Source organism: Sorex fumeus, unplaced genomic scaffold (genome assembly GCF_029834395.1).
Source record: "Sorex fumeus unplaced genomic scaffold, SorFum_2.1 ptg000047l, whole genome shotgun sequence".
NCBI classification, from domain to species: Eukaryota; Metazoa; Chordata; class Mammalia; order Eulipotyphla; family Soricidae; genus Sorex; species Sorex fumeus.
The window spans coordinates 46,824,161-46,839,025 of NW_026606104.1; the positions used below are offsets into that span (position 1 = coordinate 46,824,161).

The 14,865-nt window shown below is 41.1% G+C and overlaps 1 protein-coding gene across 1 annotated transcript in view; it reads left to right on the plus strand.

The window, feature by feature from the left end:
* Positions 1-14,865, plus strand: part of ZCCHC17 (zinc finger CCHC-type containing 17) — a 52,570-nt gene that overhangs the window by 22,862 nt on the left and 14,843 nt on the right. The window contains exons 4-6 of the mRNA XM_056122940.1: positions 6,637-6,737; positions 10,172-10,263; positions 14,242-14,342. Of these exons, the coding sequence (XP_055978915.1) occupies positions 6,637-6,737; positions 10,172-10,263; positions 14,242-14,342 (294 nt within the window). The remainder of the gene's footprint in view (positions 1-6,636; positions 6,738-10,171; positions 10,264-14,241; positions 14,343-14,865) is intronic.

Sequence of the window (14,865 nt, forward strand, 5' to 3'; positions counted from 1 at the left end):
GCCCACAGACTGGGAAAAATTATTTTCCCACCATTTATCAACATCCAAGTCATATAAAGCAATTGTAGAACTCTACAAGAAAATAAAAAAATCCAACTCCATCAAAGAATAGGGAGAGGAGCAGAGCATTAGTACATAAGATACTTTGTTTAGTTTTTGCAGTGCCAATGGAAATTTTTTATATAATTCTAGAACACTGATACCTGACTTACAGAATTAAAAGATAACCTGTTGTAAGCAGTATTCTGATTTTAGAGATGTTAAAGTGAGTGTGAGGGAGTACATTTTATAATAGTGGTAGCTCTTAATATGCTGAAATAGAAATATGTTTAATAAGATAGTAAACATTGAAAACTAGTGAAAGAGAACCTGGTGAGATTTTACAGTGGGAAGGAATTTGCCTTGTAGTTGATTAACCCATATTTGACCCCCAGTATCCCATCTTACCACCCACCCCCGATCATCACCAGGAATAGTTGAGAGCATGACCAGGAATTAACCCTGAGCACTGCCATATGTACACTCCCCCTGCAAAAAAAAAAAAAATGGGTGAGGGGAGAAAGCATGTGGAAGAACATATTGTGCAAACATTTGTAGAACAATTAAAAAAATTGCATTGAACTAGGATGTGGACCAGAGTTTTTAGGTTCAATACCTAATGCCACACTGACGTAGACTAAAGACATTGACATTGTTAGGTTACTTCTGAAGAGTTTGATTTGCCAAGAGAGACACTCGTACATACAAAAGGTACTTTCAGTTTTTGCAGTTTTTCAAACTTGGCCCTCTCTATTATTTATACATTTATTAATGTAGGAGTATTGCTAATAATTTAGTCACTGATTAGGCTGGTTGAATTGGGCATGAACTCCACCTTACTTTTTTAAAAAAATTTTTTTATAAATTTATTTATTGAATCATCGTGAGAGCAGTTACAAAGCTTTCAGGTTAAAGTGTTGGTCATACAGTGATGAAACACCAGTCCCAGTGCCCATTTTCCACCACCAAAAACCCCAGTATACCCCCCATCCCACACCCTCCCCCTACCTGTGGGGCAGATGATTTCCACATTACTCTCTCTCTACTTTGATTACAATCAGTATTTCGACACCAGGCCTACCATTATTATTTGGGATTTTACCCCAACACTCAGATCTGCCCAAAAGGCAACCATAGTCAATTTGTTTTCTATTGCTGGTTATGAATAATATATGATGTCACGTGGCAGATAGTGGCCGCACGATTTTGGGATTCCGAAAATTTTAACTATTAAATCTGGAGGGATTTCTGCCAAAACCTGCTGGGTTCCGAGATTTGTTCCTGAGTCTCTTTGGGGCAGGGTGGCCCGGCGCCAGTAACTTACTACGAGGACCAGACACATTTCTGCCAAAAGCCACTGTGTTCTGAGATTTTTTTTCTGAGTTTCTTGGATAATGGCCATTAAGCAGCTTGATCAGGAGCCAGAGAAGCCATTTGTGGGCGGGACTCTGGGTCTTCTTGGGCCAGGGAGCAAAGGGCTGGCTCCACCCCCATCCCGTGAGGCCACACATGTCTTGTCACTGTGGGCCCAAACCTGACTGTCCAGTGGCCTATGGAGGATGATGGCCACCGAGCCACCAGGGGCAACAGGCCAAGGCACGAAACCTATTCCTACCTGGGGTGATCTGGCACCGGTAATCTACTGTGGGGACTGGATGCATTTCTACCAAAAGCCGCTGGGTTCTGCAATTTGTTTCTGAGTCTCTTGGATCATGGAGGAAAGGGCCGGCCCCACCCCTATCCCTTGAGGCCCCACGTGTCTCGTCACTGTGGGCCCAACCTCACTGTCCAGTGGCCTCTCGAGGATGACGGTCACCGAGCCGCCAAGCGGGAGCAGGTAGAGGGATAGCATCCTTTCCTCACTGGGGTGGCCCAGCACCGGTAACCTACTGCAGGGACCAGGCGCATTTCTGGGTTCCGAGATTTGTTTCTGAGTCTCTGGGATCATGGCCGTTAAGCAGTCTGATCAGGAACCAGAGAGGCCTTGCCTCCAGTTATATAGCTGAGCTGGAGGTGGTTTGTGGGTGTTTCTCCCACCTACCTAACTTTTGGCCATTTACTTTCTTGTTAAACTTGGCCCCAAGTTGTTGGGGTCTGGCCAAAGGCACAGCAGCAATTTTGGGGTATCTAGAAGTCTGAAGGTACCATCAGGCTGCTGATGCACTTGCCGCACAGGTACATGTTGACCTGCTGATGGCACCATACCCCCAACACTGTTTCTTTAATGTCCAACAACTGGTCTTTGGATAATGAGGGCATGCCTCTAGTCTTGGAGAGTACTATCCTACAAATTGCATCTTGGCATTAGAAATGGCTTACAAGTAATTTCAAAGTTAGAAGTCAGCAATCTGTAATAAAATGTTTCATTTTATGTTTGCTAGGATTAAATGAGGTGAAACTCATCTCCATCCCTTTAGGGCAAATTTCTTTTTTCTCAAGATAGATTTTCCTGTCAGTATACTTGGTATACCTACCGGTGCCTAAAAGTTCCATCGTTATTTGAGCATTTAAGTGAGACTTCGTGGACTGTGTGGTGATTAAAGGCCTGCCACTTTCCGGCAGTCAGTCTTTAACTCTCTCTTTCCCATACTATATTAACTAATGCCTCTGACTGTAAATGCCAGTTTATAAGTGGTTCTGTTAGCCTGACAGCTGTGCTGAGACAAGCTGGGGTTGGGGCAGGGTGGCAGGAGACTTTAAGTAGCTAAGTAATTAGGTGGAAACTCTGAGTTCTGTATATTTCTTAAATAACTTGAGCATTTAACTTTTATATGAGACAGAGTTTTTGTGCCTACAATGTATCTTAACTATTCTACCATTAAGGAAGGGAAGATTATTAAGTTCTACCCTGAAAGAACTAACCTTTGAATTCACTCATCTTGAGATTTTTGTTTTGGCCCACTCTTAGCAATGCTCAGGGCTTGCTCCGATAGGTACTTACTCACAGGACATTGCACTGCTGGGAATCAAATCATGGCTTCTTTTGTGGTAAACATGCACTTGAGCCCTTTGAGCAGTCTCTTTTTCAGCTCGTGAACTCTAGATGTTCTTTTTGACAGGGAGGGCCTGGCCTGGTGTAGTTTCCACTGAATCTCATAACTGCTTAATGCTAGAGCCCAAGATTGCTGCTTGGGTCCTTTGGTGTTAGAAATTACATAGGCTACCCTGGCTGGGCTAAAGGGCTTACAGGATTGCTTGCACCCAGTGATGCTTAGAGGACTAGGTGGAGCTATGGTTGACTTCAAACAGGGTATGCATTTTAATCCTTATACTCTTATGCTAGCCCTTCGCTTCTAGATTTTTTCTTGTTTTTAGGCCATACTTGGCTGTGATTGGAGGCCATTTCTGGCTCTTTGGTCAGGAGTGCCCCTGAAGGTGTTTAGGGTATCCTATGTGATGCTGGGGATTTGATTGGTGTCTATTGCATGCAAGGTGAACTCTTCACCTCCTGTGTCCTGGTCTGTATGATTTAGCATCTTTGTTTCAGGAAGGTAGATTCTGTTTATTTGTTTGGTTGGTTTTGGGGTGCTACACTAAGTAGTGCTCAGGGCTTACAATTACTAGCCCTTTGCTCAGGAATTACTCCAGGCAAAATTAAAACTCACTCCTTATTTGTAAAGGATGACTTCTGAAAAGGATCTGGGGACCCTATGGGGTGCTGGGATTGAACCAGGTTGTCCACATGCAAGGAAGCACCCTACCTGCTATACTATCGCTATATACTTTTAGATTCTAGTTTCAGTTCTTTTTCTCAAATTTCTGCTTGAGAAATTAATCCAGCTGCAGGTAATGTGTGAAATAAAATGAGCTGTTGACCAATAATTGACTTTTAAGAATGAAACTAGTATGGAATTAGCCACAAATACACATATGCCCAGTAAAAACCTATACATCTGTAAAGATATGGACACTTGCAAAATTTTGACAAGATAATATGGATGTGATTCTAGGAAAATGGAATTGGAATAAAATTGTACTTTAGGAGAGGAAAATTTAATTGTATCATATTCTAAATTGTGTGATTACTCAAACAGGTGGAGCTCTATCTATCTGGAACAGTCAGAAAAAGCCTGAAGTTGGCATTATTTATCTTCCCATATTTAGGGTAGAAATGATAGGAATACATAATAGGAACTAGGGAGAGGGATTCTTTTTTTTTTTTTTTATTAGTGTTGGCTGCGTGCAAGGCAAATGCCCTACCATTCGATTCCTCCGCCCCTCTCGGAGAGCCCGGCAAGCTACCGAGAGTATCTCGCCCGCACGGCAGAGCCTGGCAAGCTCCCCGTGACGTATTTGATATGCCAGACACAGTAACAACAAAGTCTCCAATGGAGACGTTACTGGGCCCGCTCAAGCAAATCGATGATCAACGGGAGGGCCTTTACTTTACTTACTTTATTAGTGAGACACCATGAGGTACAATTGTAGACTTACAAATTTTTGTGCTTGGGTTTCAATTATACAATGATCAAATACCCATCGGGAGAGGGATTCTTTTATGAGAAAGTGATAGCCCATTAAACCTTCAAAATCTTCAAGTGCCTTTATACTTGTACTATTTTTCAAGCCCTGTAGATTGTTTTGAATTTTTTATCTTAATTTTTTTTCAAAACTCATTGAATTTTAGCTAGAGAGATTGTACAGTCTGTAGTGCAGAGGTCAAGATGAAACCCTGAGCAGTGTTAGATGTGGCCCCAAAACCAAATAACAACCAAAAGATTGAGTTTTATTTTGCTTTGGGGTCACAAATGGTGGTGCTTGGGGGGACCATGTGGTACAGGGATTGAATCCAGACCTCCTGTATGAAAAGCATGCCCTCCAGACTTCTGAGTTATCTCCTCAGTTTCACTTTGGGTTGGTTTTTTTTTTTTTTTTTTTTGGTGCAGGGGAGAGGTTTGGGCAGACATCGGCTAAAGGATGACAGGTGAGCTGAGAAACACCCTCCAGGAGCAGCCGATAGCTATTCATTTTATGTAAAATCTTATCACGCCGAAGGTTGTGTGTTCGCAGGCTCACTGGATGGCACTGTCTCACCACCTGCGTTCGGTGCTCTTGAGCCGCTGTGTGTGGCCTGGATCGGAACGGCTGTTGGCCAAGGGCAGACAGAAGAAGAAACGAGGGCCAGGCCGGTCGATATCAATAGTAGTTTATTCCAATCCTCTTCACTACTGTCTCTCTCTGCCTCCTTCTCTCCTGGGCCCCAATCTGAAATCTCTCTCCTTCTGGCTCTGACTCTGAATCTCTGGAGCCCAAGCCCTCTCGCTTCTGACTCTCCTCTCCCTGAGCTTACAGTCTTAGTTTATATAGCAGTCACATAAGGCGGTGACATAAAGGTGGGTTGAATATTGACGAATCAACAAAGAGAGGTAAGACCACTCCTCCAGGAGATTAACTCAAGGATAAAATCTCTTCTACAGAGATTACTCCAGATTACTAGGAGATCCGCTCAAGGGTGGGATCACAACAAGGGTGTGTTCTTCCCTCAGTTAGTAATCTACTTAAATAGTTTAATAAATCTACTTCTAATATTTCTAGCAGTGTCATTTTGTATGAGCACAGTAAGAGATATAAACTTAGTTTGGTTCTTCCTGAGAACATCTCACTATACATTCCTCAGTCCTCAGGCCAGGTTAATCTTCCTAGCTCCGGCAGGGTCCTAGTCTCGTCGTTACTTACTTTTGGATCATGACAGCATTTGTCCATGATCATGCCCTCAACTTATAGTTGAGTATCGTGGCTCTTTGGCCTGGTCCATTTCGATGCCAGGGTAGCTCACAGCTTGCCCTGGGTCCATTCAGTCCCTCGTCAGGACCCTGCTTTGGGGGTGCTAGGAACTAAGGGCAACTGAGTCAAGAAATCAGATGCCCAGGAGTAAATATTATTTGGAGTCAATCAACTCCCAAGTTACAAAGCATAATATTAACTGTCTTCCTGTGTCCAACAGAAAGGACATTGCTTACAATACAAGTTCAGTGTCCTTAGATGGGTGTGACCTGATAAACCTAAGCTACCTGAGGAAGGACAAAAGAGTGTTATCCTACAATTTTACTGCCAAATACACACATAATTTATAGAGGGTCTTGTGTTACATGAAGGTCCAATCACATAAAGTTCAGCATTATTGGCCTGTCACTTTCCTACTCTACTTTGTTCCAGTCCAATCCCATTCAAGGCTAGATGGAATGCTTGTAGGACTAGGTGCAGTTAGGATGACATGCTAAGTGTGCGTGTGACAGTTTCTGTGTGTTGGGTACATGTGAATAGGAGGTCGAGTGAGACTCAAGGCCAGATACCCGGTGCTGACACCCTGTTCTTGCCAACTTTGGTGGTGGGATTGGTATTGAAATATTGAATGTAATCAATTACTGTGAACAACTCTTTGAAAACAAAATTTGGAAGAAAAAAAAAGATTCACTTTAGCCCGCTGAACTATCTCCCTGCTTCCTTGTAGTCTTATTTATTTTGTGTGATGCCAGAAATTGAACTCAGGGTCTTCTAAATGAAAAGCTTCCATTCTACCACAAAGCTTCATCCCCAGTCCTGATTTGCAGTTTTAAATTAACAACTTAGCTTTCCATTATTTCTTCTTATTCTCAGGTTTGGTCCATCGAACTCACATGTCATCATGTCGTGTGGATAAGCCCTCTGAGATTGTGGACGTTGGAGATAAAGTATGGGTGAAGCTTATTGGCCGAGAGGTAAAAGTTGTGTACAATTTTTTGTTTGCTTTTGTGCCACACTCAGAAGTGCTCAGGGTACTATATGGGCTGCTGGACTTCAAACCCAGGTCAACCCCTTGCAAGGCAAGCACCCTGCCTGCTGTACTATCTTGGGCTCTACAATTTCTTTGTGCTTTGAAAGGGTTAGGGAAAAGTTGGAGTTATTGCTCTGTGTGTGTGTGTGTGTGTGTGTGTGTGTGTGTGTGTAGAGAAAGAGAAACAGATAAGTCCCACAGATTTTTTTATATGTGTATCTATACTTTTATATGTATATAAATATAAAATCTGTGGGACATGTCTTTATGACAAATTTTTAAAAAATATATACAGAATACACTTTAATTTTCACAGACACGAAAAGAACACAGTTTATAGTAATATTTCCTTAATATCTGGCAAGTAATATGAGGGAAGTGAGAAAATTTGAAGGACTTGTTAACTCCTTTGAAGGTATATATACTTATGTTGGTATGGGAAGACCATAAGAAAAATGTGAATAAACCACCCTAAAGCCTGTTCTTCTACAGAAAACAACAAAGGAGGCAGAAATTATGAGGTCTGTGGGAAACAGTAAATCAAACAGAATGGTTCCAACTGCTATAGAGTGTATATGGACTATAACTGAAGGAGACAAAGAAACTAGGCAACTATGTACATAAAACTAATTGGAAGGGAGACATGGGAGGGATACTGGAAACATTGGTGGTGGAGAACAGGCACTGGTGGAGGGATGGGCACTTGATCATTGTATGACTAAAATATAAGCACAAAAGTTTGCAAGTCTGTAACTGTACCTCACAGTGATTCATTAAAAAATAAAAAATTAAAAAAATAGAAATGAATGATTAAAACAAACAAAACTAATAGGAAATTATAAATGCAATAGAAGTTTCAAACAATAATGAAAGTAGTTTTAAATGAAGTCAAAAGAAGGGGAAAAAAGAAAATGACTCATTAAGAAATGGAAATATTAATGAAAATCCAAAGGAAGAGGGAAATTGGTATTATGAAAAGATAACGATAAGAATGTTTCAGTCAGAGGTACTGGATCGTAGTATGGCAGGTAAGGTGCTTCCCTTGCACACAGCCAGCCTGGATTCAATCCTTAACGCCACACATATGGGTCCCTGAGCCTTTTTGGGAGTGAATCCTAAACACAGAGCCAGGAATAAGCTCTGAGCACCTCTAGGTGTTGCCCCCCAAAACAAAAACAAGAAGAAAGATTTCCATCAGGACTGAAGGACTAGTATAGGAATTAAGGCACTTTATTGCATCCCACTGAACCCAGTTCAAATTTCTGGTGTCACTGGTTATAGCCCAAAAATAAAAACAAAAGGGGAAAAAAAATAGGGACCAGCAACTTTAACTTGCTAAATGGGCTGAATTCATGTTTTTTCCTTTTTTATTTTGACTTTTTGGGTTAGACTCAGCGATGCCTCAGGGGTTACTCCTGGCTCTGCATTCAGAAATTACTCTTGGTGGTGCTCGGGGGACCTTATGGGGTCCCAGGGACCAAACGTAGGTTGGCCCCCTATTGCAAGGCAAATGCCCTACCCACTGTTCTATCACTCCGGCCAGCTCATGCTTTTTTCAACCCATAGCATTGCATGGTCTCTAGAGCACCAGAGGAGTAACCCCCAACACAGAGGCAGGAGTAGCTTCCAGCACCACCATGTGTGGCCCCTCAAACAAAATTTTAGTCAAAGGGAATAAATGATCCAAAGACTCTGTAGTAAAAAGGTTCTCAAGTGCTAGAAAAAGCAAAAGAGGACCAGTGTGACTTAAAGTTTTCTTCATCTTTGTAGAAACTTTGTTTGGGGCCACAGCTAGTGATGCTCTGGAGTAACTCTGGCTCTGCACTCCGGAATTAGTCCTCGAAGTGCTCAGGGGGTCATATGAGATGCTGGGATTGAATAGGTTATGTGCAAGGCAAATACCTTACCCACTATACCATCTGTCTTGCCCCTATAGAAGCTCTTGGCCAAGTCCAAAGGAACTGTAGTCATTGAAAAATTCTGGAGCCCATTAGGTCTCATGGATATGAATATAGTTGGAGAAACAGTTTTCAGTGGGATTGCCTCTCTAGACCTTGAGTTTCTGAGAAAATATAACTACTTTTCTTCTCCACTGCATGTTCACCCTATTCTGAAGGAACAAGAATAAGATGGAAGTTCCTAAAAATTAAAAAAAAAAAAAGACTATGACCCAACAATTCTAATTCCTTTTTTTCTTTTTGGCTTTTTGGGTCACACCCGGCGATGCACAGGGGCCAACTCCTGGCTTTGCACTCAGGAATTAACTCCTGGCAGTGCTCAGGGGACCATATGGGATGCTGGTAATATGGAATGCTGGGAATCGAACCTGGGTCGGCCACGTGCAAGGCAAACGCCCTACCCGCTGTGCTATTGCTCCAGTCCCATTACCCAGTTTTTAAGGTAAAGGTAAAGGTAAAGGCCCTCCCGTTGATCGTCGATTTGCTCGAGCGGGCCCAGTAACGTCTCCATTGGAGACTTTGTTGTTACTGTGTCTGGCATATCGAATACTCTCGGTAGCTTGCCGGGCTCTCCGAGAGGGGCGGAGGAATCGAACTCGGGTCGCCCATGTTGGCCGCTTGTAAGGCGAACGCCCTACCACTGTGCTATCGCTCCAGCCCACCCAGTTTTTAAAAGGAAGGAAATGTTATTGTAGGCTACAACAAAAATGAGCTTTCAGTATGTCATGCAAAGTGAAAAACATGCCAGTCAGCATTTGCTTTCCTAATATTTGGTTTACATTAGAATCATAAGGACATTAAGTATAGTAGTGAATGCCAGTGACTTGGGGGGGGAGAAAGGAGAATGAAGAATAATTATTAATCTTTTGTTGGTTTGAAGGCCATGTCCAGTGGTGCTCAGGGCCTACTCCTGGCTGTCCTGAAGATTCTCTCAGTGATGTTTGGGACCAAATGGTGCTGGGGATCAAATTTGAACCTCCTGTATGCAAAGCTTAATCCTTTCAGGTATCTCTCAGCCGTAGGAGTTACATTTAAAAATAGAGTATCAGTTTTATAAAGGTAAAAATTATGGCGTTGGATGTTGGTTGGTGATATCTACAGAGCAATGTGAATGCCACTGAACTATATAATTCAGCATGATTATGATGGTGAATTTTATGTTCTGTGTACTTGAATACTTTTTTAAAAAATGTGATGAAGACCATTTTCTGAAATTCTTCTGTCAGAGTATTTGCCTATTATGCTTTTAGGTAATCCCACTGTTCCTAACACAGGGCCTCAGCCATTAAAGGAACTCAGTGTTTGCTTTTATAGTAAAAGCTTTTATTCTTAGGTAAAGTAATTTTAGACCAATATTATCTTTAGACCATCATAAATGATGTACTTTAAGCATTCAGTAAATTGCTTTTGTCTTTTTCAGATGAAAAATGATAGAATAAAAGTATCCCTCTCCATGAAAGTTGTCAACCAAGGGACTGGAAAAGACCTCGATCCCAACAATGTTATCATTGAGTAGGTAAAAGGTTTGGGAAGCTAAATTCCTCCTGTCTCTGAAAATACAGAATGCTGTAGTGAATCAGGTTGACTTGGGAACACTAGCACTTAACAGACTTTGTGCTCTCTGATTTTCAGTTATAATGTACAAATAACAGTTTACTGTATAGAGTTCTAAGATAAAATGCTAAATGTAATTCCCTTCCCCTTGTTTTTTTAATTTTGGCTGTTTTATCAGCTAAGTAACAAATATTTATAAAGTACTAGTTACTTGTTTCTCTCCTAATTGGACTGAAAATAGATAGAGAACATGTGGGAGGGGAGAGTAATCTCAGAGCAGCTCCAATTGAGTTTACACTACTATATCTTAGGGACTTATTCTTACAATGCCTTACTACCTTTCTGATTATTTTATTTAAAAATGGAAGATTTAGGGCTCAAGGATATGGATCAAGTAGTAGAGTATACATGTTAGGTATGTGTAAGGCCCTGGGTAAGAGCCCCTTTGTTTAATCCCCAGCGTTGCGTGGACTCTTGAGTACCACCAGGATTGACCCAACAAAAAAATAAGTTAGAAACGGAAGATTTTCTATTTGTGTAAGACACTGTCTGGTGATGCAGGGAATTTGCCATTTGTTTTAGAATCTCTCAGATATATGCCAGAGATTTCTAATCAAAGGATATTAGATCCTTAAAGATGCTGTAAAAGAGCGTGAACTGTTTTCAGTGTTTTAGGAAGCCAACCAATATTTTAACACATTTATCCTGAGATTAATCATGGCACTGGAGGTTCCTGAGCACCACTAAGGTGGCCCTGGTAATTCCATGAAAGTCAAACATTAAGCACATCCTTGAGCACTAGCCCTGAATTACTAGCCTAGTCAGTTGATATTTCTGGCGTGGCAGAGATTAATCATGGCATTCTATTGCTTTTTGCTGATAAAAATACAACATGCTTTATCAAGAACAACAGATGCACTCAGTTGTTACTATTTTGTTTTTAAAGCACATGGTTTACAATATTGTTAATGATAGTTTCAGTGCATAACACAACGCACTTGAAGTAGTATTTTTTGATTTGCATTTCCCTGGTGGTAAATGATATAGAGCATTTTTTCATATACCTTTTGGCCACTTGTGTTTTCTTTGAGGAAGTTTCAGTTCATCTCCCCCGCCCCCATTTTCTGTTTTTGTTTGTTTTAGAGCCACATCTGTGCTCTGGATTGAACCCAGATTGGTTGCTTGCAAGGCAATATGGATGCTGACAAGGCAATCCACTCTACAATCTTTCTGGTCTACTCTCCCCAATTTTTTTTTTTATGGGTTTGGATTTCTTTTTACTTGTAAAGTTCTACCAGTGCTTTATATATCTGGGATATCAACCCTCTATCAGAAGAATGGTAGACAAATATTCTCCTAGTCTGTGGGGTATCTTTATTCTGATCCTTTTTTTTTTTTGTGCTGCAGCAGCTTCTGAGTTTGATATAGTCCCATTTTTGCTTCTAATTAGCCAGTGATATTGGATCATTGAATATATCTCTGGCTTCATGGTCATGGAGTATTCTACTTCTGTTTTCCTTGAACCTTGATATAATTTTTAGATTTGGGTTGAAATCAAGATCTTTAATCCATTTTTTAAAAACATTTATTTTTTTTCTTTAATTGATTTTGATTTGACTTTTGTGCGTGATGTTAGAAATGAGACAGTCTGCAATTACTTTGCATGCAGTTGACCGGGATTTGATCCCTGGCACCCCGTATGGTCCCCGAACACACCAGGAATCATCCTTGAGCACAGAGCCAGAAGTAAACCCTGCATATAACTGTGACCGAACCCCCCCCAAGAAAAAAGAATCTTTAAGGACAGAGGTTAAGATTTTGAACAGATATTTTTAGATTTTATATGTTTATCAGCACTGTCCAACTGAGTAACCACTAGTTATTCATAGCTATTTAACATAAATTAATTAAATAAAATTTAATATTCAACTCCTCAGTCACAACTTAAATTTTCAGTAGTCATAGACGTAAAAAGTCAGTAGTACAAGGGGGGCTAGAGAGCTAATACAGTAGGTAAGGCACAAGGGGGTACATGCTTGCCTTGCATGTGGCCAGTCTGGGTTCAATCCCCAGCACCCCCCATTTACTGCCAGGAAAAATTCCTGAATTCCTAAGTGCAGAGCCAGGAGTAACCCGTAGGCATCACTGGGTGTGGCCCCAAAACAAAAGTGAGTAGTACAGACATAAATTTATAAATAGCCACCTTCTGTCATTGCATTATATTGGGCTGTGTTTTTTCTTAGTTCAGGTAGAAGAATAAGGCTATAGACTTTACCTATGAAGTCTTACTTATGGTATAGATGGTGAAGGTCAATGTAAGCAAACCTGTAAATGTTGTGAAAGCACAAAAGATAACTCCTCCTGTGATAGCAGGGAATAATCTAAACTTTGAAATGAATGGAATAGGATATTTTGTCTGCTCTTGAGCCTACATATTTCATAAACTGTTAGCTGAAATATGTGAAGTGTGGGATAGTACAGAGGGTAAGGCACTTGCCTTGCATGCAGCCAACCTGGGTTCAACCCCCAGCACCCCATTTGGTCTCCCCGGGTCCTGCCAGTAGTCACTACTGAGCACTGCCAGGTATGCATCCCACCCCCCTCAAAAAATAAAAAATAAAATATGTGAAGTGAGTAGCTTCTACTAAAATTCTATCTGTGTATGTGTGTGCATGCATTTGTATGTATGTGTTTATATTACCTGTAGCTCTCTATTGAAGTATATATATTTACTAAAAAATGTATACTCAAAAGTTCACAGAAGCAATATTCATATTAAAGCTTACTCAAGTACCTGTCAGCAGCAGAATATTTCATAATAATGAGAATGAATGACAATTATACACAATAAGAAAAGATGAATTTCACAAAACAAAGGAAACCTGGCACAGAGGAGTCCATATTCAATGGATTTGTTTATGTAATTTCCAAAAATAGTTTGTAAAACTAATTAGAAAATAGAATAGTGGATATCTTTGGAGGGGAAGAATGGTAACTTTGGGTTTTTTTTTTTTTTGGTCTTTTTTTTTTTTTTTTACTTTTTTGGGTTACACCCGGTGATGCTCAGGGGTTACTCCTGGCTCTGCACTCAGGAATTACTCCTGGTGGTACTCAGGGGACAATATGGGATGCTGGGATTCGAACCTGGGTCGGCCACATGCTAGGCAAAATGCCCTACCCGCTGTGCTATCACTCCAGCCCCGAAGCATGGTAACTTAACATGGCTCTCTTGGGGGATGGTGATGTTGGTATGTTTGGGCTATGCCCAGCTGTGCTCAGGGCTTACTCCTGACTCTGCTCAGGATTCACTTCTGTTGATTTTGGGGATATCATATGTAGTTCTGGGAATTCTAAGCAGGTTTGACCAGGATTCTAACCAAGCTCCTTAACCCTTATGCTATCTTTTGGCCTCTAAAGGGGCTTTCCAAGGTGCTCTTAATCTTCAGTTCCCTGTTGTGCATGCTGATTTATACAGATTCAAAATTAATTAAATTTTCAAATGTTTTTAAATGTTCAAATTTTCAATGTCATTATATTGTATACTTATGAACAGTTTTCTGTTTCTATATTATACTTTGATCAAAGATTAGAATTTTCAAAAGACATATGATAATGTGAACAGAAAAGTTAATTCTAGAGGATCAGGGAAGACTTGATAGGAGGTGGTGAGCTGCTTCTCAAATTGTTTGTATGTAGGAAAGTGGTGAAATTTTCTTGTAGTCTCTGGCAGCATCTCTCCTTTTGTTGGTTTTGGATTTGGGGCCATACCTGGCAGTGCTGAGGGCTTACTCATGGCTCAGTTCTATAGTGCTTGAGAATTTATTTGAACCATGGCTGGTTGCCTGCAAGGCAAGTGCATTAACCCCTCTACTGTCTCATTGGCCTCCTCTGGCAACGTCCTTTAAGAAAGCCCACAGTCAGCATTTTTCATTAAAGGCAAGAAGAGAGGCGGAGGCGGTCATTCCAGGATTACACTGGACAGAAGATCACCCTCGAGGCTGTCCTGAACACTACCTGCAAGAAGTGTGGCTGTAAAGGTAAGGGGAAGCCTCTACACAAGTCAGAATTTCTCTTCTTACAGACAAACTTTTTACTGGATGAAGGGTGCAGTCTACAATTTGCTCAACATAATTTGCTTTTTTAATGACTTCATCTGCTCTTGCTCTTCTTTCTGTTAGACACACCAGAGTTCATGGATTGATGCTTTTTTTGTGTGTCCTTTTTGTTTTAATTTGGAGCTACATCCATCAGTGCTTGGGGCTTATTTCTGGCTCTGTGGTTAGGGATCACCCTGGACAGTACTGGTGGATCATATAACCATATGCAGTGGCAGAAATTGAAGCTGGGTCACCAAGGCAAGCACCTTACCAGCTGTTCTGTTTTTCTGACTCTGTTTCTTTTTCTTTTCTTTTCTTTTCTGGCCATATCCAGTGGTGTTCAGTGATAACTCCTGGTGGGCTGGGGCTACCATATGGGGTGCTGGGGATTGAGTCTGGGTGGGCTATGTGCAAGGCAAACACTCTACCCACTGTAATATCACTGTAACCCTGTCCCTTTCAG